The 23,246-nt window shown below is 32.1% G+C and overlaps 1 protein-coding gene across 1 annotated transcript; it reads right to left on the reverse strand.

Annotated features, from left to right (window-relative positions):
• Positions 1–8,421: 8,421 nt before the first annotated feature.
• Positions 8,422–13,373, reverse strand: LOC110654855 (uncharacterized). The gene is made up of 10 exons (XM_021810983.2): positions 13,045–13,373; positions 12,444–12,603; positions 11,568–11,629; positions 10,514–10,673; positions 10,303–10,423; positions 9,544–9,625; positions 9,353–9,456; positions 9,008–9,086; positions 8,854–8,904; positions 8,422–8,713 (listed from the first exon to the last, which is right to left on the reverse strand). The coding sequence occupies exons 1-10, from the start codon at positions 13,309–13,311 to the stop codon at positions 8,630–8,632; spliced, it is 1,170 nt and encodes a 389-aa protein (XP_021666675.2). The 5' UTR covers positions 13,312–13,373; the 3' UTR covers positions 8,422–8,629.
• Positions 13,374–23,246: the final 9,873 nt, after the last annotated feature.

The following is a 23,246-nucleotide window of genomic DNA, read 5'->3' on the forward strand; positions in this document are numbered from 1 at the left end:
AGGGAGATATCAGTTTGTTGAATCAAAGGGTCTCTCTCAATTATTGCCATAGCTCAATTAAAACTTCACATCAGGTACGCTTTCTAAAACTGTGAAAATTTATTTATTCAAGATCTATTATTAGGGTGATAGTTGAATCTTATGTTTATGATTCGCATTATGGTTATGATTGTTATGATCTATTAAGAATTTTTTACATTTGAGACTTGCATTTTTTTTTAAGCTTCACATGATGCATAGAGTAGTAACATAAATTTAATTTTTCTATAAACTTATGCAAGTGAGACGTGAAAAAATTCTTACCTATAATCAATTTATTATGAATTTAATAAGTAAAAATGAACTTAATTAAATTTAATAAATTTTAATCATAAAAATACTAAAATAATTACCTTTTTCAATAATATTTTAAAAAGTATTTTTTTAAAAAAAATAATTTTGACCTCTCAAATTTAATGTCAAGTAGACATTATATGAGATTCATATATTTAATATGTATATCTTACTATATATTTTATATTTTAAATTTATAATAAATCTTATCTAAATATAAATAAGAACAATTCTCAATATAAATAATAATGTACTTACACCGTAAATGAACAATAATTTTCTAATAGCACTTGTCATAAATAAAGGTGAACACAATTTAATTATAATAAAACAATTCAACCGAACCAATTCGATTTTTTAATTTTTCTTTTAATTTTCGATCCGATTAGCATTTTAAAAGATTTTCAACTCTTCGGTTCAATTTGATTTTCAAAAAAAAAAAAATCATTTAAATCGAAGCAATCGAAATAAAAGTCATTTTAGAAAGCCTTATATTGCATACAACATATCTTGGTTGATGGTGGAGAGTTGTGAAATCTATTAAAAGCTCAGGTCTTCAACGCTCACTAATTGCATGTTACATGAGTTGTATGCTTTTAGCATCTGGGTCTCCCATAGCGCTTCAATTAACCTCTTATTTGCGTGTTTTTCATCTTCATGCAAACAAATAGCTTCATTTGTTTCTATTTATATTTTTTTGACTATATAAATTTTGATTTGAAAGTGTCCATTCCTTGTGCTTTTGATCTCTATTTGTTTGTATTTTATAATGGATTGAATGATTTTAGTTTTTGTTTTAATAAATGATTAATTGATGTTTAAGTTATTTAATTTGCTGATGTTTAATTTATTTAATTTGTGCTTTGTGTTTTGTTGATTTTGGAGACTTGAGCTGGGTTACTTGGACTAGTATGCCTCTGAAAAACTAAGAATGCGCCTTGATGGGAAGATCCCATTGCATGCAATTTTCACACTCTCAATTGTAAGGAAAATGATTCTAATGAATTGATTTCTCAATTCTTAACCGGCCGTAACCCCACTGTCAAAAATGAAAATCTTCTCTTCATGCTTGTGTAAAAGAATTAAATATTGACATAACGCCCACCATTGAGTCAGTCCTTTTTTTTTTCTTTATGTGAAAAAGATCGATTCAATATTTATCGATTTAATTTAATTTAATTATTTTACATTACCAGTTTAATTACAATTTTTTATTAAGTTTAATTTTTTATTTTTCAATTCAATTCAAATCAAATCCTCTAATTTCATACCCCCGGTCTAAAATTCTTTTCCTAAAATTTTTAATTAGATCTATTTTGTAGATAAATTTTTTTGTCTTTTCCATCACTTAATTACCACATTAAGTAAAAGACTATATATTTTTAAATTTTTTTATACGTAATTAATAAAGAAACATACTTTAAATATTTAAATAAATTTTTAGATGATTTTTATAGTTCCTTTATTTAAATAAAATAAAATTATTTAGATTCACAAATAAATTAAATTTCATACAGTATTTATTTTTTATAACACAATCATTATATATATATATATATATATTAAATGCTTTTAAATATTTTAATTATTATTTATTTTAATAAATTCATGTACAGTAATATATTTTTTATAAATTAATTATTTTAAAAAAATTATTAAATTAATAAAATAACAATACTTTATAAAAATATAAAGAATAAAGTGACACTTTTAAAAATATAGTATTTTTTTAAATAATATAATAAAATAATATTTTAAATTAATATAGTATTACATTTTTATATATTTTTTAGTAAAATAACTTTTTTTTAAAGGATCACTTTATGAAATTTGAGAATAAAAAAAATAAGAATTTTGTAAAATTTAAAATTACTTTCGTAAAACAAAGTAGAACATACTTTATTTTAAACAATAATTATCAAAATTATATATAATTAATATATAACAGTTATTTATTTAATATATTATTTCAAATAGTAAAATCCACAAGGATAAATATCTGAAAAATATCACATAAAAATAATTCTTGTTATGAGTTAAAGTAAAATCAATTTATATATATATATATATATATATATATATATATATATATATATATATATATTAAATAAGATCCTTATATAAATTGAATTAGACAAATTTATAATTTTTATTCCATATGTTATTTATAATATAAACTTGTATAAATATCACTAAAATATAGAAAAAGAAAAATATTATAAATTCTTTTTAGTTGGAGGACACAAATTTAACAAGTGAACTCATCATATAAGTTTAGTACATCAAGTATATATCCCACCTACCGACACTTTAATTTTAATGTCGTACAAAGTAAGTGTTAGCATCATCCCATTTTGCTTGATTTAATTTAAAAAAAATTATTTAAATTGACATTTATAATAAAGTAAATTAAGTTTTTTGAGGGGTAATAAAGTAAATAAAGTTAAATTAAATTAAATTAAAAAATTAATCAAATTAAATTAAATTAATTCAGTTTTATTCGACTCTGATTTGAATTTCATTTTAAATTTATTTTTTCATTTATTTTAAAACTTATTTTAAATATAATTTCAGTTACATATTTTATTTTAGTTAATTTTAAACTTAATTTGCAAAATAACTAAATTAAATAATGAGACACTTTATTGACAATTAACACGTCTGCATGCATTCAACGCGTATCAAATATACGTATTGAATTTTTATTATTTGAGTTTGGCGCGGCATGAATTCGGCGGAGACACATCTCGAACACAACACAAAGTTAAAACTCAGGAAAAAAAAAAAAAAAGTTAAAACTTAGATAGAACTTTTCTTTAATTATCATTCTTCATTTTTAGATATAAAGAGGTTACATATTTATAAAAGTTTACTTGATTAAATTAAAATATATAAAAAATTAAATTTTGAATCTTAAATATATGTTATTAAAAATTAAAAATACATTCTGTAGTCCTAATTAAACATATGAATACTTATCCAACTATCCAACTATAGTAAAGTTTGTAAAGTGTATCATTATGCTTTAATGTGTCAAAGGATGGTGTTCAGGCAGTATAAAAATATGGTTGATAGAATGGTTCTTAGAGAGATAGAACACAAAGAAACTTTCTCTTTTTTTTTTTTTTCTTTTAAGAAGCTCATTTTCTCCCGTGTTTTCTTTATTGATGGATTCCTCTATTGAAGCGTAAATATGCTTTATACTTACCTCACCTAAAAGATTCAGTGTATTAGAGAATGTTAAATCAATTTTTAATCTAATTTTATATAACAATATAAAATGGCATAGCCTTGAGTTGTCGTAGCTTTGGTGGCTTGTATCTCAGCATAACATGAATATTACTATGTTTGGTCATATTAGAATAATCTTGGCTAGCGTTGGTATCAGAGCCTGGTTACTGAAGATAGGCATATGAATAAGGCTTAGTTGAAAATGGGCAAGAAAAAACTACTCACATAATGAATGCTCTTACTGCACACACTTCATCCATAGCTTCTAAAATAAACAACCTTGATGAAAACTTTAGCTTCTAAAATAAACAACCTTGTAGAAATCTCTCACATTTCAAAAATAGCTCAGCTAATAAAACAATTGCTTCTTCCACTTCTCAGCTCCTATATCATCTATAGAAGATGTGGATCTCTCACTTGAAGCACCCAATCTCTCATCTCCACCAGAAGATTCATGATAAAAGAGTATATTCAAACTTTTTGGTTAGATCAGTGTGCTCTTCATTCAATAGTTGCGGAATAGTTTGAAACGCTTGAAATCTTTCCAAATTTCATTTCCCAATAGAGAAGACGGATATTCTCATCTTCATTTTGGAGTTGTTCGATTGGTTTTGATGCTCAAAGGAAGAAGATGCCCCCCAGTGATCTCCAAACTCTCCCTACTAGACATTATATTAGTATGAATATATTGTAATAGGGACCAACATAATCACTTCTCATGTTGGAAGTGTGGTCCTTATATTTTTCCCTAATTACAATATTTTTTTCTAAGATTCTAATTTCTAACAATTTTAAAGGTTTAGTTTCAACTTGTAGGAGCTAAACAAATAGGTAGCCACTTTGCACCACCAGATTATTTATAGACTACAAAATCATGCTGTTGATTTGTCATAGCAGAAGTATCTTCTAATGCTCTATATATTATGCTAACATAAAGACGACTCCAACCATGATACAGATCCATAGACAATGGTCAAGGGAAGAATTAGTAAAGCTTATCCCTATAAAATGACTTAATAATTTTGAAAAGCTCCAAATTCCCATCTTGTTCAAGCAACAAATCCTACTTTTCATAGACAATCTGATGAAACTATCAAGGCAGTCTTTAAAAGTTTAGAAAGTTCCTCAAGTCCTGGGATATTTCACTTGTGTATGATTCCTCCTATTCCACAGAAGCAAGAAAAGAAGATTCCCATCCATGCATTTATGGCAAATGGAACTTGTATCTACACTGATAAGATTACAAGGTGTGGAATTCATCATAATTTTATGAGTATCAATATTAATGAATCTAATTACAAGAGTTCATCTGTCATATTTGAAAAGTAAGAAATAGATTTGCACCATTGGAATAGTAGGTTGAGCTAGAAAACAAGACTATAGAATATGAATAGTGAAGTGTTCCGTATCTCTTTCTTCTGAAGAATATTCACTATCTATTGACATTTCTTCAAGAGCAAAAATTGTCTCATGAATAGCATTTTCTTGTTCTTGGAATAAGGATTAAACATCTGTATCTTCTAGGTATAAGTGAGTGCTTTTGGTGAATTTGCTGAGTCAGCTTTGCAACCTTCTTTGATATTAAGGTCATTCTTTTCAAAAATATCCCTTTTTTTTCCACAAATGTAATGTCTATCTCACTTAGATGTTTTTCCATGAACAGATTTCTTCTTAAAAAATTTGAATTTTTTTCTTTCACATTTTGAACTCATTATGGATTTATTTTAGTCAGCAAATGCAATTCTTGTCTTTACATTTGATGGTGACATAAGACTCTTCAAACGCCTTCTATATAGGCTTAATATTATTTATCATATCTTTGAGAAACTCTTCTAGTTAAAAAAAATTATCCAAAGCGGTGAGAGTCATTTGATGGATTTCACCTAAAGAGATCTGAAACATATCCCTCTAGGTTGCTAAGATAGCTCTTTGCAGTTTAGGCTGAAGTCGTTCAAGAAGAGATGCAAAGTACATATGCCTCAAGTTTTGAACATTATAGCCATTCAATATGTAGTACAGCTGAGACATTTTTTGACAATGAAATTTGATGTCTTTCCCTTTAATGAACAGCCTTTCATCTCAAAATATTCCAATCTCAATTTTTTTTGCTTATTAATGAGGCAGAAATTCTCAATGAACTTTGCATCAATTATATCAAAGGAAATATTAGCTCTTGTTGCTTGGAAAAATTGGATATACTTTTGTTCTCTTAAACTGAGAATCCTATTATTCTTACAATAAATTCTTTTAAAAATTTTTTATAATTCTACATCAAACTTAGTCATTTAAAGATCAATCAATGCACTAAATTCAAATGGAGGTTGTCATAAGTAGATTTGTGATATCCACTAGGTTTTTTTTCGAAATCAAAAGTCAAATGAAGGTTCTTCTTCTTCATCTGTAGCTTCACTCTCAAATTGTCTAACTTGGATAGCCATCTATTGTGAAGGAGGATTTGGATGGTAAAACTTGTAATGGTGTGTCATAATGATTTAATGTGTTAGTATATTTGTTCGCACTATATTTTTTTTTATCAATTAGTGTGCCAACTGTATTAAAGGTCAAAAGGTGGAGGATTTTGTGTTATCTTTTTTAAGGTTTGTATAGCTATAAATTGCTCAATTACTTGCTTCTTTTCTTTAGCATCTTATAGAGAAGACTTGTGGATTTAGACACATGGTGCTCATAAATGTATGATGAATCTCGTTGTCTTCTCTAATGAAGCTTAGATTCCTCATTTAGAATATTTAAAGCACTAGACATGAAAGTTTTCAAGACAATCTTGGCTTAGATAACCAATAACCATTTGTTATGGAGGAAAAAGGATTTTTGCTTTAAAATAAATTTTTTATGAGTGACAATATTACTTTCATAATAGTACTAATAAAACAAATGCAACATTTACTTTTAATCATTTTATTTAAGGGTAAATTATATGTTAATTATGAGATATGTGTTAAAAAATTATAAGTCCAACAAAATGATTATTTCGTCTAAATTCACTATTAGCAAAATACCCTTACTTTATTTTTAATTTAAATAATTACATCTTTCGCTTTTGTTAAAAAAAAATTATATAATTAAAATATATAATTTTTGAAATATAAAATATTTAAATATTCTTTATAACATATAATTACATATTATAAAGAATATTTTCATATTTTTATTGTAAAGATATTATTATATTTAATAACAATATAATATACACTTATTTAAGTATAAAATACTGTAAAAATAATTAATTAGAAAAAAAATAATTAATTAGAAAATGATAATTCTTTATTACTAAACAAACAATATATTTTTCTAAATAAATGAATCAATTTTATTTAAAGTGATATTTTAGTAAAGTAATTTTTAAATAATTACATAGATTTATTTTTTAATGGAGGAACTTTTTCATTAATAAAATAAAATTTGAAAGATGTAATTATTTAAAATTAAAAATAGAGTAAGAGTACTTTAATCATTTAATTTATAATTAATGATAAATATAAATTCAAATGAAATGACATTTTCCTAAGAGAAACTAACTTATAATTTATCTTATATTTAATTAAATCAAATATTTTATTTTTTATATCTTTTGTTTTATAAATATTTTACCATCAGTACAACAAATAACAAATGCAAGCTTAAACATTACTTTTTTAACATCATTTTGTACATAATATTAAAATAATAAATAACATCAATGTAATATATTTAAGCATCAAAATAATATATAGTAATAAGTAATATATAATATTATATAGAATAGTATTGTAAATTAGTAGGAAAATGTTGTTAAAAGCTTTAAATTATGAGATTTATACAAATTAATATATGCTTACTAGTAATTTTCATTAATAATAAGTTTTAATTTTTTAACGGCATGATAAAATATGCTATTAAAATTATTTTTTTAAATAAGAAATAATTACAAATATTTTTATATTAATATTTTTATTAATTAATAATATAAATTATATATTAAAATTTTTAATTAATTTAATTATAATTAATGAATATTTTCAATTTCAGTTAAATTTAATTTTCCATATTTTATTCTAATTTAATTATTATCTTTAATGACAAAAATTTCTATTAATTAAAATTTCAATTCGATTACACAATCTAGTTACACAATCTAGTCCCACCTATAAATAAGCTCTCACAAATGAAACAATTATCTGACCAACATATGAAACCAAAAGTCTTCGCCATCACAAGACTATTTATTTTTTCAGCCTTCTACATTTAATGACAATAATTGATTTTTCCCCTCCTCCAATCCTTAACTTGCTCATGACTTGAGCACATTAATATTTCCACCATCTAACTTGATGCAAAAAAATATTTACAGTTTGCTCTTTAGCTAGGGACTGTTTTGTTAGGTAGAACAAGTTTGCTATTTATGGAAGCAAATGCAATAATATTTTTATGGAAATAAAAAAATAAATAGAAAAAATTATTATTTATCTTAATAATTTATCAAAATTAGCTATTTAAACTTTTTATTTTGAAAAATATACTATTTAATACTCTACTTTTAGCTTAATTTTAAAATAAAATTTTTTTCTAACTCCACTATTCAATCCATGTAATTTGAATAATATAACTATTTAATCCCTACAATTTTAAGTAAATTCAGTCATTGTTAACAACCATTCTATCTTCTTTGACTTATTTGACTCATAAAAAAATTAATGAAAGAGACTAAACAATTCATAAACTAAATGAGAGACTAAGTATTATATTTTTCAAAATAAAAAGAATAAATATTTACTAAATAATAATTTTAATTTAATCAATTTTAATTAAAAAAAATTATTTTGTTTTTGTTTCTTATTAAGATGACTGCTTTCTATAGTGTGTTGCAATTGTATTTTATGGTTAGAAATCTTAGCATTTCTTACACACGAATGCTCTCAGATTTACAATTTAAGAGTAAAAAATGAAGAAGATCTAAAGAACATAGAACTGTAGAAGGTGACCTCCAGTGTGCAGTGGTCAGGTTTGAAAAGGGTAAGAATAGGAAAATATCACCAACCGAATTCATGGGACAACAAAACAATTCAAATCATGGGACCCGTTCCAATACTCGTTGCAGTGCCTTCTTGATACCTTCCTGATCGAGTGTGGTGGTCAATTGAATTTCCTGCACCTGAATCATACAATTACAAAGCCATGAGAGACAAACGGCTAGTTAAGTTGACCGGCTGCGATAAGTTGTTGGCAATTAATATTCGACTTCCAAAAACTCAACACAAACACATGTAGAGAGAGTCCAAAAGAAATACTTGCCTGCCGTCCAGCACGAGCAAGAAGGGTGAACTTCCTATCGACGGGTGGCGCCTGAGGATTTTTGCATAACAACAATGTCAAAATTCGGAAGTTGAGATGAGAAAATAAATAATAGCAAGAACAATACATTAGGCATGAAACCAAAGCAACTCACATTTGAAAGCCAAAGTTGTAGGTCTTGTGAAACAACACGTTTCTCAAACCCTTGTCTATTGATTCTAACACCATCTACACTGTATATGAATGTAACCAAAAAGAGGAATAAGTTCCTGCTCTGGAACATGATAAGAAATATTGAATTGAGACTCAACACCCATCTAATGAAGAATCTCAAATGATTTGGTGGAAGATGCATTGGGTGTGGTGAACTCAGACAAAATGCAAAAAAAATGGAAGGGCAATTCTCGTGAGAAATGAACATAAGAATTTTTGCTATGTGATTTCAAATAAAGCCTAAGAATCTTCAGAACAGAAACTTCACAAATGCAATGATTCATACCCTTCTTCAATTAGTAGTTCTTGAATTATTGCTTCCAGCCCTGGAAGAGGTTCAATCGTACTGCTGCTATTCATGGCCAAAGGATCAGGATCAACTGAACCATCCTGTAAATTAACGACTGAAATTTCACAATGTTGCATGTGGAAGAATGACACTTGAAAGATCACGTAAGATCTTATCATTTTACAAACCTGAGCAATTACTTTATCCAAAGTTTCCAGCAATGGATCTTCTTCCAACTGCTTGATTGACAATGTAATCCTTGACTTTTGCCTGTAACCTCATGATTGCTAAGAATAAGGAGAAGCAAAAAATGGGGTAAAAAAAGCTCAGGTGAATATCATACCATCAAACTGATTGTACTTGGGGAGCCTAACACATGAAGAAAATTTGATTTCCCTTATCAGAACAAAGCCAAATTTTAGAAATTTTAACTCCAATATATTGTGTGGAAAGTTAATCTTGTTGCTCATACAGACATATTTGAATGCTAGCTGTTTTTCATATCATAGCATTTTTTTTTTTCACTTGCAAATGACCCATTTCAAAGAAAATACTAAAGAACATATCAATCTTCCACATGCAAAGTTAAGCAGATTTGTTTGTGTAGCGTGAAGTGCTTCATGGGACAGACACTGAATTTTTAGAGTTCAAATTGACCTTTTCAGGCTGTTCTCTGCTCCAACCTTAATTAGATGATCCACACACAGTCTAACCCCCGAGTTTTTCTTCCCCATCCTTTCTTCTTCTTTTTTGTCTCCTTATTTTTCTTCTTTTCTTAATATAGGACTCCGATCAACAGAATCTTTTTATCTCATTTTTTTTTTTTTTTTTTTGTGTGTGTCTGTGTTTGTGTGTGTGTGCTTTGAGCATTTTGTGTTACTGAAATTCTGGATTACAGAACTGGTCAAAACAAGAAATACCGGAAGACGGAAGCAAAATAGACGAACCGATCAATATTAATAATTTTGACCTTCACTTCATCACCCTCGCTAAGGATGTCTCTAATGTCTTGAACTAAATCCCAAGAAACCTCTGAGACATGTACTAATCCGGTGAGATGATATAAACCTGTATCGCAATTTTGAAGTCACTGATAATTCTCGCAAATCAAAAATTTCATTTGATAGAAGAGAAAGGCAAAATGTCACAGATGGATACCATCAGGGAAGAGCAAGTGAACGAAGGCACCATAATCCTCAACAGAACCCACTCTTCCTGCTAAAATATCCCCTACATTAACTCTTTTAGAAAACTTGGACCAGGCAGCTTCCCGCTCAGAGAATATCAATTTTCTGTTCTCCTCTTCCACTTGGATTATCTAGAATATAGAGTAAAAAAAAGAAAAATTATTTAAGTCAAATGAATTAATTTAGTTTCACATAAAAGCAAAAATAACATAGAGTTGTTACCACATGCCCCATAGAATAACTGAATTTTGTAAGAATAGTATTTTCTTTTTTTGATATGGATGGCAGTAGCATTTTCAGAAAAGAAACTAACAGAATACTCCATATGATATTTCAGAACAAGGAAAAAATATAAATCAGTACTAAAAAGGGGAACATTCAGATTAGTCCCTAAAACTTTAAAGGTGGGGGCACTGTTGTCAACCAAGTACAGATAAAAACATAATTGTGTGGCTGCAAGATAAAGAACGTGAGCCTGTTAGCCAAACACATGAAATGGATCAATCCTAAATAAAAAAGGGAGTCCCTATTCTTCCCCAAACTAAGTCTTCTCAAACCCTTCATTGAAACCTAAACCAAACCAACTGAATGAAATCTAAATTCAAAGAAAAGAATTTAATCCTGAACTTGAGTAACCACCTAATCCTACATTCATAAGCTCTCACAGACATCAATGCAAAGACTATCACATAAAAGCAGAACCCTGTTGCAATTTTAACATTTTGTCAGAGAATCTTAAATCATAGCAGAATGACCTAATAATGTTATAGTTAACAAAAAAAGAAATAGTTCATAAACAGGTTGTTCAAAGTAACCTCTATTAGGCTTCTGTTTCCACAGTTAATTTCTTTATCACAAATTAATTTGCACACACCCAACAAAATGCTAAAAGGTATTATCTGAGACAAATTATATGACTTACTGAACCCATCAAGTCTAATTAATACATGAGAAGCAAAAAATAAAGTTGAAAAAAAAAAAAAAAAAAACTTAAAAGGTAACATAATGGAGAAGGCATTCAGTACCTTGACAGAAATACGCGAACCAATTAAACCTTTTGCAATATCATGGATAGTTTTTTGTGGTTCTACAAAAAAAGAACATAAAATTAAAAATAACAGTTCAAAGGCTAGCACTAGCAATCACAAGTCCAGTGATCCAAATCAGTTTTCCTTTATTATGAATAATGTATTGTGGACAGTAATAAACCTTTAAGCGGAAAAATAAGAATGAAATTTATAGTTATCTCCCTCTTTCCCCTACTAACCTATCACAATTCCATACTAGGTCCTTTAATTCTCTGCGTTGTACATTATCAAACTATCTTAAACGTCACTCTCTCATTTTATTTCCAATATATGTTTTATGGATTCTTTGGCGGATTTGATCATTCTAATCTTATCCATTATCGTATTACCCGACATCCATCTTAACATTTGCATTCTTGCCATTCTTGGCTTGCCACACTTATTTTATTTTATGGGTGTTGCACCGTAAATGCCTAAAACATATAGTTGATGTAACTACAGTCCTATAGAACTTACTTTCACTTTATTAGGATATTCCGATCAATTCATTACACTCCTTCATTTCATCGTCTTGATTGATCATATAATTTACATTCTCATCTAAAACTCCATTCTTTAGTAGTTCAGTTTGATAACCTAGTTACTTGAATTGATTCCATTTTGGCATATTAAACAATAGAAATTGAAGAAAATTATGGGAAGTTCGCGAGCTCATAGGGGTGGCGCCAATTGTTTTATAGATATACTAACCAATATTTGAGAGTTATTCACCTTATTGAATTTTATCATACGCTTTCATAACGAGATAACAGGAGAAAAAAAAATGAAGTAAGCATTGAGACCAAGTACAACCAGAAACTATGTAAAAGATACCTTTACAAGAATGCGATGGACTCAACTGAGGGAAAGGAAGAAAACCCAGAAGAGAATAAAACCGAATTAGCAAGCCTCCATTATTAAATCCTTCAATCCTGCCCTCATAGATGGATCCACTATCATTATAAGCCCTTGCTGCCTTCCAATCAGCGGACCTCTACTTCTTTGCAGAAAAAGTTTGTTAGATCATTATTGTCAAGAACATTAAAGTTCAACAATAAATAAAGCAAATGAAGAACAGTGTTAGTAATGCAATTTCACCAACGGATAGGAAAAAGAAACTGACTTTAAGCCAATCTAGAAAGACACGCAACTCATCTGGGCTTTTCTCAAATGACAGGAAAAAGGTCATCCTTGCGAAAACAAGAACTAAAGTCCTCTCTCACATGCACCAACTTGAGTGCATTAATCCTACCAAGGTTATATAATCATCCATGCAAATCAGAATGATTTCTTCCAATTCGGAATAAATTACGCAAAAGGGTCGTCATTAAACTAAGGCTCTTTCCAAAATTTGATTGAAATAAATAGCGAAGAAAAGGAAAAACGAAGTACTTATGATGCACGCAGAAGTAAAAGAATAATAATAGGAACGCACCCGAGCTTGTCGAATAGAATCAGGTGATGCTTCAAAAACTCCGGTGGAGAAGGGGGTGGTGGTGGTGGCTGATTGATTCGGATTTTCAGAAACAGAGACTTTGAGAGTGGAAATTGAATGTCTAGACCTGTGGGAAATTTTAGAACAACTACAATGGCCAGTGTGAAAAGCCGGTAGAGAAGAAGCATAAGCATCGTTGGCGGAGAAGAGTTGAGAAAGGAAGGAAGGGGCCGTGACGGACCCCAGTATAGCTGTGAAAATTCGCATTTCCGTTTTGGTCGATGGGAAGAGTGGGAAGAACTGGATTGGGATCAGTCATAAACTGCCAACAAGTAGCAGTGGTTGTAGTTAATGATGCGAAGTTTCAGTTGGAGACTGAGCCTCCAAGTGTCAAATCCACGTCCACTATTATAAAAAAAATTACTTGCAAATGAAAAAAATATCTCCACAAGGCCAAATTCTTCCACATATTTCAATAATTTACTGTTTATCATATATGTCATTTAATATAATATTTTGCACTTGCGAATGTCAACTTGTTGGTTACAATGTTACCTTATGTTTCTCAAATTTCGTCAATTTGTGTTATGTGTAGATGAAGAGGTGATGAAAGGGTGCAGTTTTAAATGCTTTAGCTAACAGAATGATGCTTTTTTAACTTATTTATTTTTAGACTAGTCCTGTATCAAATTAAACAAATGAAATAAATAGGACTTATGAAATTAGTTGAACAAGATTGAGGAAGAGAATTCTCCGACGCTGACCTTCTCACTATCTGGGGAAGAGGAGGATCAAGTGCACAAAAAGTAACAAAAGTGTGAAAATTCAAAGATTGACTGACAATTTGAGATATTGTATCGGATGTGAAGATTACTGTGTATGAATTATTTAAAAATAAATATTAAAAACAGTTCATTCTCGTAATTAAGTTGTGTTTGTGATTTATTGATAAAAAAAAAAAAAGGCTCTAGTGGAAATTGTTTTGCTTTTTTTGATATTGGTAATAATGTAAATGGATAAACTCGTCGTTACGTCTTCTTTTGAGATACGTTTATCTTTTTTTCTTTTTTTTTTTATTGAATCAAGATGCGTTTCTCAGTGGTATTAACGCGTAAAGAAAATTGAATTTTATTCAATTTAGAAGGTAAATTTATATATTTACAATATAAGATATTTATACAAGAGAGACCTGGGCTAGGTCAAATTTTTTTATATAGAAACTAATCTCTAAATTAAAGATTAATCCCTTAATATTAGCAAATCTGATTTCCTTAAGCAAGGAAAGACAATTATTACTTTTCCACCAAATCAAAATTCCTTATGTAACGCCCTCACTTTAGATAGTCCGTACGTTCTACTGTTCCAATGACCAATGTATGTCCGGACACCTAGAATGTCTAAAACTATATTTAAACTAGAGTGAGGAGTTATAAATAACTTAAACAATGATAAGAAAAATTAAGAAAAAATTTTAGAAATGAAATGCAATAAGGTTAAATGAGCCGGAGCTCCAGCGATGGGTTACCTCACGGGAAGCTACTATAAAAATAGTTGTCGACCTTATGCCCATGGGGAAACCTTGTGAAATAATTTCTGGGACTTCAGAGAAAAGTTATTGAGGTTTCGATGGCAATAGAATACCAAGAAAATGTTAAAAGAAATTTTTTTATTGGTACAGATAATTTTAGTCTGTTAAGCTAAACGAAGGGTAATTTTGTCATTTTGTATTCAGAGACTATTTTTGCGGTTGTGCATTGACTACCGGGCACTGAATAAAATTACCGTGAAAAATACTGTCACGGTGGGACAGTTTCTCTACCCAAAACAATCCCCAAACCGTGCGGCACTTGCTCCTTCCAAGCAAGTCAGCCTCTCCTTGTCCCAAGGACCCAAACAGCAACACTCCCCACTTCAAGGAAACCAACCAAGATCAAGCAAACAACAAGAACACAAGGCAATCCCAAACATACAACAACACATGCACGTAAAGAAAGGTAAAAGGGAGAGACAAAAACTAGTGCCAAAAGGCTACTTCTTGTATTCCAAGCTTTACAATTACAAAAGCAATCTGCTCACTACTCTCACAAATGTAAACTCTCTCATGTGTACAAAGAAATGGGAACAAAGCCCTTATATACACTACAAGGCTGTCTCCTAATGATGGCCAACATGTGGCTGACTTCAAATGAATTTGAATCACACTAATTGAGAGTTCATTGGGCGACAATTCTGGTTAGTGGCCATGAGGAAGCTGCTGCCCATGACACCTAGCATTTCCATGGGCGGGAGCAAATGTGAGCCAAGTGATTGGGCGCCTTAGTGCCCGGGTCCCACCAAGCTGGCCCCTTGATTGGGTGGCACATTTCCCTCCTTCAATCTTCACGCTGCATGGTAGGAAGCTGGCCATGCACGTTGGCCCCTTGTTCCACCTGCCGTGCCACTCTCAAGCCACCTAGCAAGTCCCATGCAATTGTCCACTTGGCAAGGCCCATGTGCGCTGCACCATGCTAGTTCCCAATCTCACAATACGTGCCCCGTGTACAAGGGAAGTGGACATCCCACTTTGCCGCTGTAGGTGCTGACCATCTTGGCCCTTTAGTGCGCCACTAAGTCCCCAAACCTGCACTCACAATATTTCCCACGTGATCCTTCATGGCCCATGCAGTTTACGTGCCTCCTAATGAGATCAAAGCACACTTGTTGGATTCATTTGGGCAGCCCTTATGCAGAAAATTTTTGGACAGTGCGGGAGCAACTTCTTCGGGGTAACACTCTCCCCCACTCATTCCGGCAACGTCCCCGTTGCCTCAAGCTCATACCTCCTCACTACATCCTCATACTGCCACAGTTTCAACTCATGTTCCCAGCTAGTCTCTTCAGCTCCACGGCCCTTCCATTTTACTAAATACTCTACATAACCAGGGTGGGTGCCTCATGGAGGAACAACCCGATGTACTATCACCTCTTCGGGCTCATGTTCTAATGTGCTTATCACTGCAACTGGTGCCCGTTTTGATTTATTTCTTGCTGGATCCTCTTTAAAAGACTAACGTGGAATACCAGATGGCACTCCAATTATGCGAGCAGTCTCACACGATAAGCCACTTTCCCAAATCTTTGCTCCACTGGAAACGGTCCCTCATATTTTCTCAACAACGCTTTGTGCCTCTTGCCATAAGTTCTAGGGAACATTCTCACTAGCACCAAGTCTCCCACATCAAATTCTAAGTGTCTTCGTTTAGCATCGGCCCATTTCTTCATTTTTCGTGAAGCTCTAGCCAAGGAAGCTTTTGCTATACACAACAATGTCATCCAAATACACAACAACAAAATTGTCACGGAAAGAGTGAAATACCCCGGGGCATTGGTGCGTCCAAATGGCATAACTCGAAACTCGTAGGATCCGTAAAGGGTAACACAAGCTGTCTTCGGTTCGTCACCCTCGGCAATATGAACTTGATAATACCCGGACCTCAAATCCAGTTTGGAGAACCACCGCTCTTCACCCAACCTATCAAACAAATCACCGATGTGCGGAATTGGATACTTATTCTTTATAGTGACTTTGTTCAATGCCCAATAATCAATACACATCCGCAAACTACCATCCTTCTTCCTTTGGAACAGAACAGGCACACCAAAAGGAGCCTTAGAGGGTTGAATAAATCCTGCGTCCAGCAGGTCCCTCAATTGCCGCTTCAATTCATCCAGTTCCGAGGGTGCCATCCTGTATGGCACGCCACTTGGTGGCTTGGCGCCAGGCAGCAGCTCAATTACATGGTCAACTTCCCTCTTGGGAGGCAATTGTCTCGGCAATTCACTGGGCATTACATCTCCAAACTCACACAACACACACTGCACTGCACTAGGCACCTCCACAGCTTGCTTGACTTCTTCAGCATGTAACGCAACAAAGGCAGAATGTTTGCACAGCTTCGGGTTGGGCAGAACGAGGTTCAGGCCCTGGTGGATACTGGAGCTACGGAGATCAACTTGTCCAGTCGAGTAAGTGAAATTTATGACATAAAATATGAATTAATATTGATGAGAAATTAATTAGAAATGAGTAAAGAAAGAAGAAAGGAAAAAAAAACAAATGAAAATTTAAAAATTCCATTTATGACATAATGCATGATGTCATTAAAAACCTCTCCCACCAATCATAATTAAACAAATCTAGTATAAGAGATAAATTAGAGATAAATAACCATAAAAAAATCACTTATAATCATCCTTATTCCTCCATGGCCGAACCTCATCCCATTAGCCATCCTCCATTGATGAGCTTAGTGAGCTCATGAAACCCTAAATTCCCACCATATTTCCCCAAGTTTCCAACACAAAAATTTATCCTAGAAGCTTGCTAAGGTGTTTGGGAGAAAAAAGAAGAGAAGAATTTGAAGTTAGCAAGCTTGGAGATTTCACCTAAGAGAGGTTAGTGCATATTAATCTTCTAGTCTTGTTTATTTCTTGGAAACTAGGTTAAATATGATCAAATAATTAAGAAATTGAAAGAAAATATGTGTGAAATTGAGAAGTGAAATTCGGTCAGCAATTGTAGGAGGAAGAATTGATGTGTTTTATGAAATTAAACTTTGAGTACAAGTTTGGATAATGGTATATGTAACATCCTCACTATAGCAATTCCGTACATTCTACTATTCAGGTGACTGGTGTCGGTCCGGACAGCTAGAACGTCTGAAAAAATATTTAGACTAGAGTGAGGAGTCATAAATAATTTAAATATTAATAATAAAAATTTAGAAAAAATTTTAGAAATAAAATACAACCAAATTAAATGAGACAGTGCCCTAGCGATGGGTGACCGTACGTGTCACACTTTACCCCTCTGTAAGGCATAACATGATCCCGTAGAATACCTAATAAACTACCGAACTTCATCTACTGATAACTCATTAAGCACCCTACAATGGATTTTAAAACAATTTTCTTATTTATAATAAGTGGTGAGCATTTTCTAATAGGTATTTAAAACATTTAGTTAAAATTAAAACTAGTTAATATTTTTTGCCCATTTTATTTCTATGCAAATTTTATAAAAATTTTGACAGAGTTTCGTCTGTATTTTGAGAAAACAGTTCTTCAAATACCTGAAAAAAAACACTTCCAAAAATTTTCTCAACTACTACTTCAATTTCACAATCAATCTCAACAATTTCTCAAATCTCAAAATTCAACAGTCAACATTTCTCAATTTCCAAAATTCAATCTTCAGTAAAATAATATCTATCAATCTCATTCAAATTAAAATAAAACATTTCCATTCATTAAAGATAACAATCTATATATATACATCATACCAAAATCTACAGTATGAAAATTCAAACTAAAATTTATTACAACTTTATACAAACTTTGTACAAACTGCTCATGACCGATTTACATGTTCATACATTTATGTGCAATATATACATCAAAATAAATATTTACAGTTAGGGTATAAATTATACCCGATAACTTTAAGCTGATAGATCCCCAATCCTCAGCAGCTCAGTCTGCTGCTCCTCTAGTTTCTAAATCTGCGACAGCAATAACAGCTATCGCTGAGTACTAGGACTCAGTGATGCACAACATACTAAAATAATCTTTATACAAAATTTAAATCACATTTATTCAAAAATTTAACTGAACACGAGAATTAAATACAAATCATGCATTATGAGATTTTAATCCCAAACAATTTCATTTTGAAGTATTAAATCACATTTCATAAAACCCATAGTTAGATCATGCCATTCGAAACAAATAGAATCTCAATAGCCAGAGGCTAAAAAGAAATCACATCACAAGGCTAGCTAGCTCAAATATATGGATATCCATTCACATCCTCTTCTACTGGCACACCTCAACACTTCTCCAGAGAAAGAATTAAAATTCAAAACTAATTACCCCTACTAGTCGTGCTAGTGAGGTGTTCAAATATATGGTCATGACACTGTGGTTTCAAAACTTATCTTAACAATTTGTTAAATATTTTCATTTCAAATATACACCATAACTTTCACAATTTAAATCAAAACATCATAAATAAGGTCACAATAAACTTTCAACAATTCAAAGCAAAAGTAAAATGCATATTTCATTCACTTTATCAATGAATTTTAAAGCATAGTGATGTTGTGCACAAACCTCAAGCGAGTCGCCTCTTGGCCTTGACTCGGTTCCTCGAGTTCTTTCCCGGTATTCTTTTCAACTGAAACATACAATTTTATAGTGTTTCAGTACCATAACTTAGCATAAATCCAAAAATAAATTTAACTTCACTTTTACCTAGCTCTAACGTGCTAAACTCGATGTTCCTTAAATTTTTATGTTTCGGGGTTACTATTCACTATACTATTCAAGTCAAATTGTTGACTTTCTAAGGCTTAATAGGTATGGAAATTCTAACTTCACTCACATACCACATTTTGGTCACTAAATTTGTTGGTTTTGGTTGTTTATTCAAATTCTAAGTCTTTTAGGCAAATTTGATAAATTTTCAGTTTTGGTGTCTAAGGTTGCACTGTTTTATTGGTCACTTTACTGTTGGAATTTGATCAAACTTCCTTCATAGAAAATGTTTCCTAATGTCTTAAGTTTATTCTCCTTTTTGAATCACCCCAATTGGAGTTTTGTAGCTCTAGTTATAGCCATTTGAACCATAGCTACCGGATTAGACACAACCCAGAATTCTGGGCAATTTTTTTCTGCTGGCAGTTTTAGGTCACCAAATTGGGGTTGCCAAATGACTTGGTTAATGGTATAATTTGGGTTTGTGTTCTTCATGAAATTTTAGGTCTATATATCATCTAACAACTGGTAAAATTTCAGGTCATTTAGACCTGCCTAGATCAAGTTATGACCAAATGAACAAACACTGTTCATTTGGTCAGTTTGTACAGGGAAACCTGCAATTTTCTAACTTTGGTCAATTTGTTCACTAGGTTTTGGTCACTTTTTGGGCATGCTTCCTAAATGAAAATTGTGTCATTTAGTGTCTATTTTCATTTCCAATTGGTCCCATACCAATTGGACTTGTAAAATTTCATTTTTGGTCCCTCAAAGTTGACTTGGTCATGCTGCCAACAGCATGACCACACTCCCTCCGAATTTAACTTTAATTCAAACACTTCTAACACACTTAATTAGGTCACAAATGACCATTTCTCACTTCACATTAGGTCAAAGACACCATTTACAAGTTCCTCACATTTTTGTCTCTAACCCTAAGTGTCCCAAAACTCTAACTACACAAACTCTTTGCATTTAACTAATTCAAAGCATATAAACACAATCTTTCAACTCATTCAAGCATCCTAACATGTTTAACTCAATCAAACTCATGCAAAACACACCCCTACATAGATAGGCCGAAATTCACATATAATCCTCCAAAAATTATTTTCTTTTCCATTTTTCATAATTTCTAAGTTCACTTAAACTAAGAACACATGTATTAACTAAAATTTTAAATAAAAGAACTAACCTCATTTTGATGTTCAATCTTCAATTTTCTTCTTCTTTTCTTCTTTTTTTTCTTGATCAATCTTCTTCTCAAGTGAGGTTAACAAGGTTTAACTAAGAGGATTACACTTTTATGGCTGAATTTGTGGTTCCTTCAAGCTAAAAAATGAGCTTTCATGGAGGACTAGTGAGGGAGAGAGGGAAGAGAGAGGTGGACGGATAACTTGAAGAAGATAGACTTTTGTTTTATTTTTTTTTTCTTTCTTTTTTTTTTTATCCTTATGGAAGACCCAAAAATCTAATTAATTAAATATATTAATTATCATTTTTATAGCATCATGCATGATGTCATGCATGATGTCATCACCTTTTTAACTTTTTCATTTTCTCTTTTTTTTTTATTTATTTTTCTATTAGTTCTTTAATTTAATTCTCGACTCTGAAATTTTCTTTTCTTCGATTTTATTTGACAGTTAGGTCAGGAGTCAGCTCTCGGGGTCAATTGACCAAATTGCCCCTCGCTGGTTCATCTCGGTTTGTAATTAATTCAATATTTCTTCCGGCTCCCTGACCTAATTATTTGACTGGCTTAACAGTTCTTTTTCATGATTTTCTCTTTTCCACTGTGTTTATAATAGTGCTAAGGACCGCAGCGTCACATTTTATGGTTCGAAATTTGAGTTTAAAATGACTTCACAGTCCTTCCTGAGAAGGTCACCCATTGCTGTGACTCTTGGCTCGTTTAACTTCTTATGTTCTATTTTTCTTATTTATACTTAACTAATTGAACATTACTAATTATATGTGTTTATGGCTTCTCTAGTTTTCTTAAGTGTGGTTCTAATCCCCTTGACTGTCCGGACCGACACTGGTCACCGGAACAGTGAAATATACCAGGCTATACAATTAGGGGTGTTACAATTCTCCTCGCCCCCCCCCCCCCTTAAAATAAATTTCGTCTCAAAATTTTACCTGGTATTAATCTCTGAACAGCTGTGGGTGCTGTCTCCTCATGTCCTCCTCTCGTTCCTAAGTAGCCTCCTGGCCCGAATGATGGCTCCACAGCACTTTTACCAACGGTATCTGCTTGTTCCGTAGCTGCTTCACCTTATAAGCCAGAATCACTATGGGTTCTTCCTCATATGTGAGGTCTGGATTCACTTCCATTTCTTCCACTGGTAGTACATGAGATGAGTCTGATCGATACCTTCTCAACATAGACACATGGAAGACATTATGTATCTTCTCCAACTCTAGAGGTAATGCCAAACGATATGCCAAAGGACCCACTCTTTCCAGAACCTCATATGGCCCAATGAAACGAGGACTCAGTTTCCCCTTTCTGCTGAATCTCATAATCCTCTTCCATGGGGAAACCTTGAGGAATACTTTCTCACCCACTGCATACTCAATATCCCTTCTCTTCAAATCAATATAGGACTTCTGACGGTCTGATGCAATTTTAAGTCGATCTCTGATTACCCTGATTTTCTCTTCAGTTTGCTGAACAATTTCGAGTCCAATCATCTTTCTTTCACCCACGTCATCCCAACACAACGGGGTTCTACATTTTTTGCCATAAAAAGCTTCATATAGAGGCATCCCAATACTTGATTGATAGCTGTTGTTGTAAGCAAACTCAATCAAAGGCAAGTGGGTATCCCAACTGCCCTCAAATTCAATCACACAAGCCCGTAGCATGTCCTTCAAGATCTGAATTACCCTTTCAGACTGGCCATCTGTCTGTGGGTGGAATACAGTACTGAAGTTCAATCTAGTTCCTAGGGCTCTCTGAAGACTACCCCAGAATCTAGAAGTGAACCTAGGATCTCTATCTGATACAATGGATACTGGTACTCCATGTAGTCTCACAATCTCATCAATGTACAACTTGGCCAATCTTTCTAAATTGTAGTCCATCCTGACTGGCAGAAAATGAGCAGACTTGGTCAACCTGTCAACAATGACCCATACTGCATTATGACTCTTTTGTGTCCTCGGAAGTCCCATCACAAAATCCATCGTTATTCTCTCCCATTTCCATTTTGGTACTGGTAGTGGATGTAACAACCCGGCGGGTACTTGATGCTCTGCCTTCACTTGCTAACAAGTTAGGCATTTGGAAACAAACTTTGCCACATCTCTTTTCATACCTATCCACCAATAATGCTCCTTTAGCCCTCTATACATTTTTGTGCCACCAGGGTGCATGGCAAAAGGAGACTCATGTGCTTCCTTCAAAATGATTTGCCTCAAATCAACATCATTAGGAACACACATTCTGCCCTAGTGTAGCAATATACCATCATCTCTGATTGAGAATTCTGGTTTCTTGCCCTACTGGACTTCTTTCAATAGCTTCTGATACCTTCATCACTCCGAGCAGCCATTCTGATCTGATCAATCAACACTGGCTGTACATACTATGCAACTGCTGTCTGCCCTCATCATTAATCTCTAAGCTGGCATGTAATGATCTAAACTCATGTACCATAGACAAAGGAGTAACCCGTAGACTTGCCATAGTCTTGCGACTTAAGGCATCAGCCATAACATTAGCTTTCCCTAGCTGATAGTCTATCAGACAATCATAGTCTTTTATCAACTCTAACCATCTCCTCTATCTCAAATTCAGCTTTTTCTAGGTGCCCAAATACTTCAAACTCTTATGATCTGTGTAGATGTAACACTTTTCCCCATACAAATAGTATCTCTAGATCTTAAGAGCGAACACA

This window comes from Hevea brasiliensis, chromosome 2 (genome assembly GCF_030052815.1).
Source record: "Hevea brasiliensis isolate MT/VB/25A 57/8 chromosome 2, ASM3005281v1, whole genome shotgun sequence".
Lineage (NCBI taxonomy): Eukaryota > Viridiplantae > Streptophyta > Magnoliopsida > Malpighiales > Euphorbiaceae > Hevea > Hevea brasiliensis.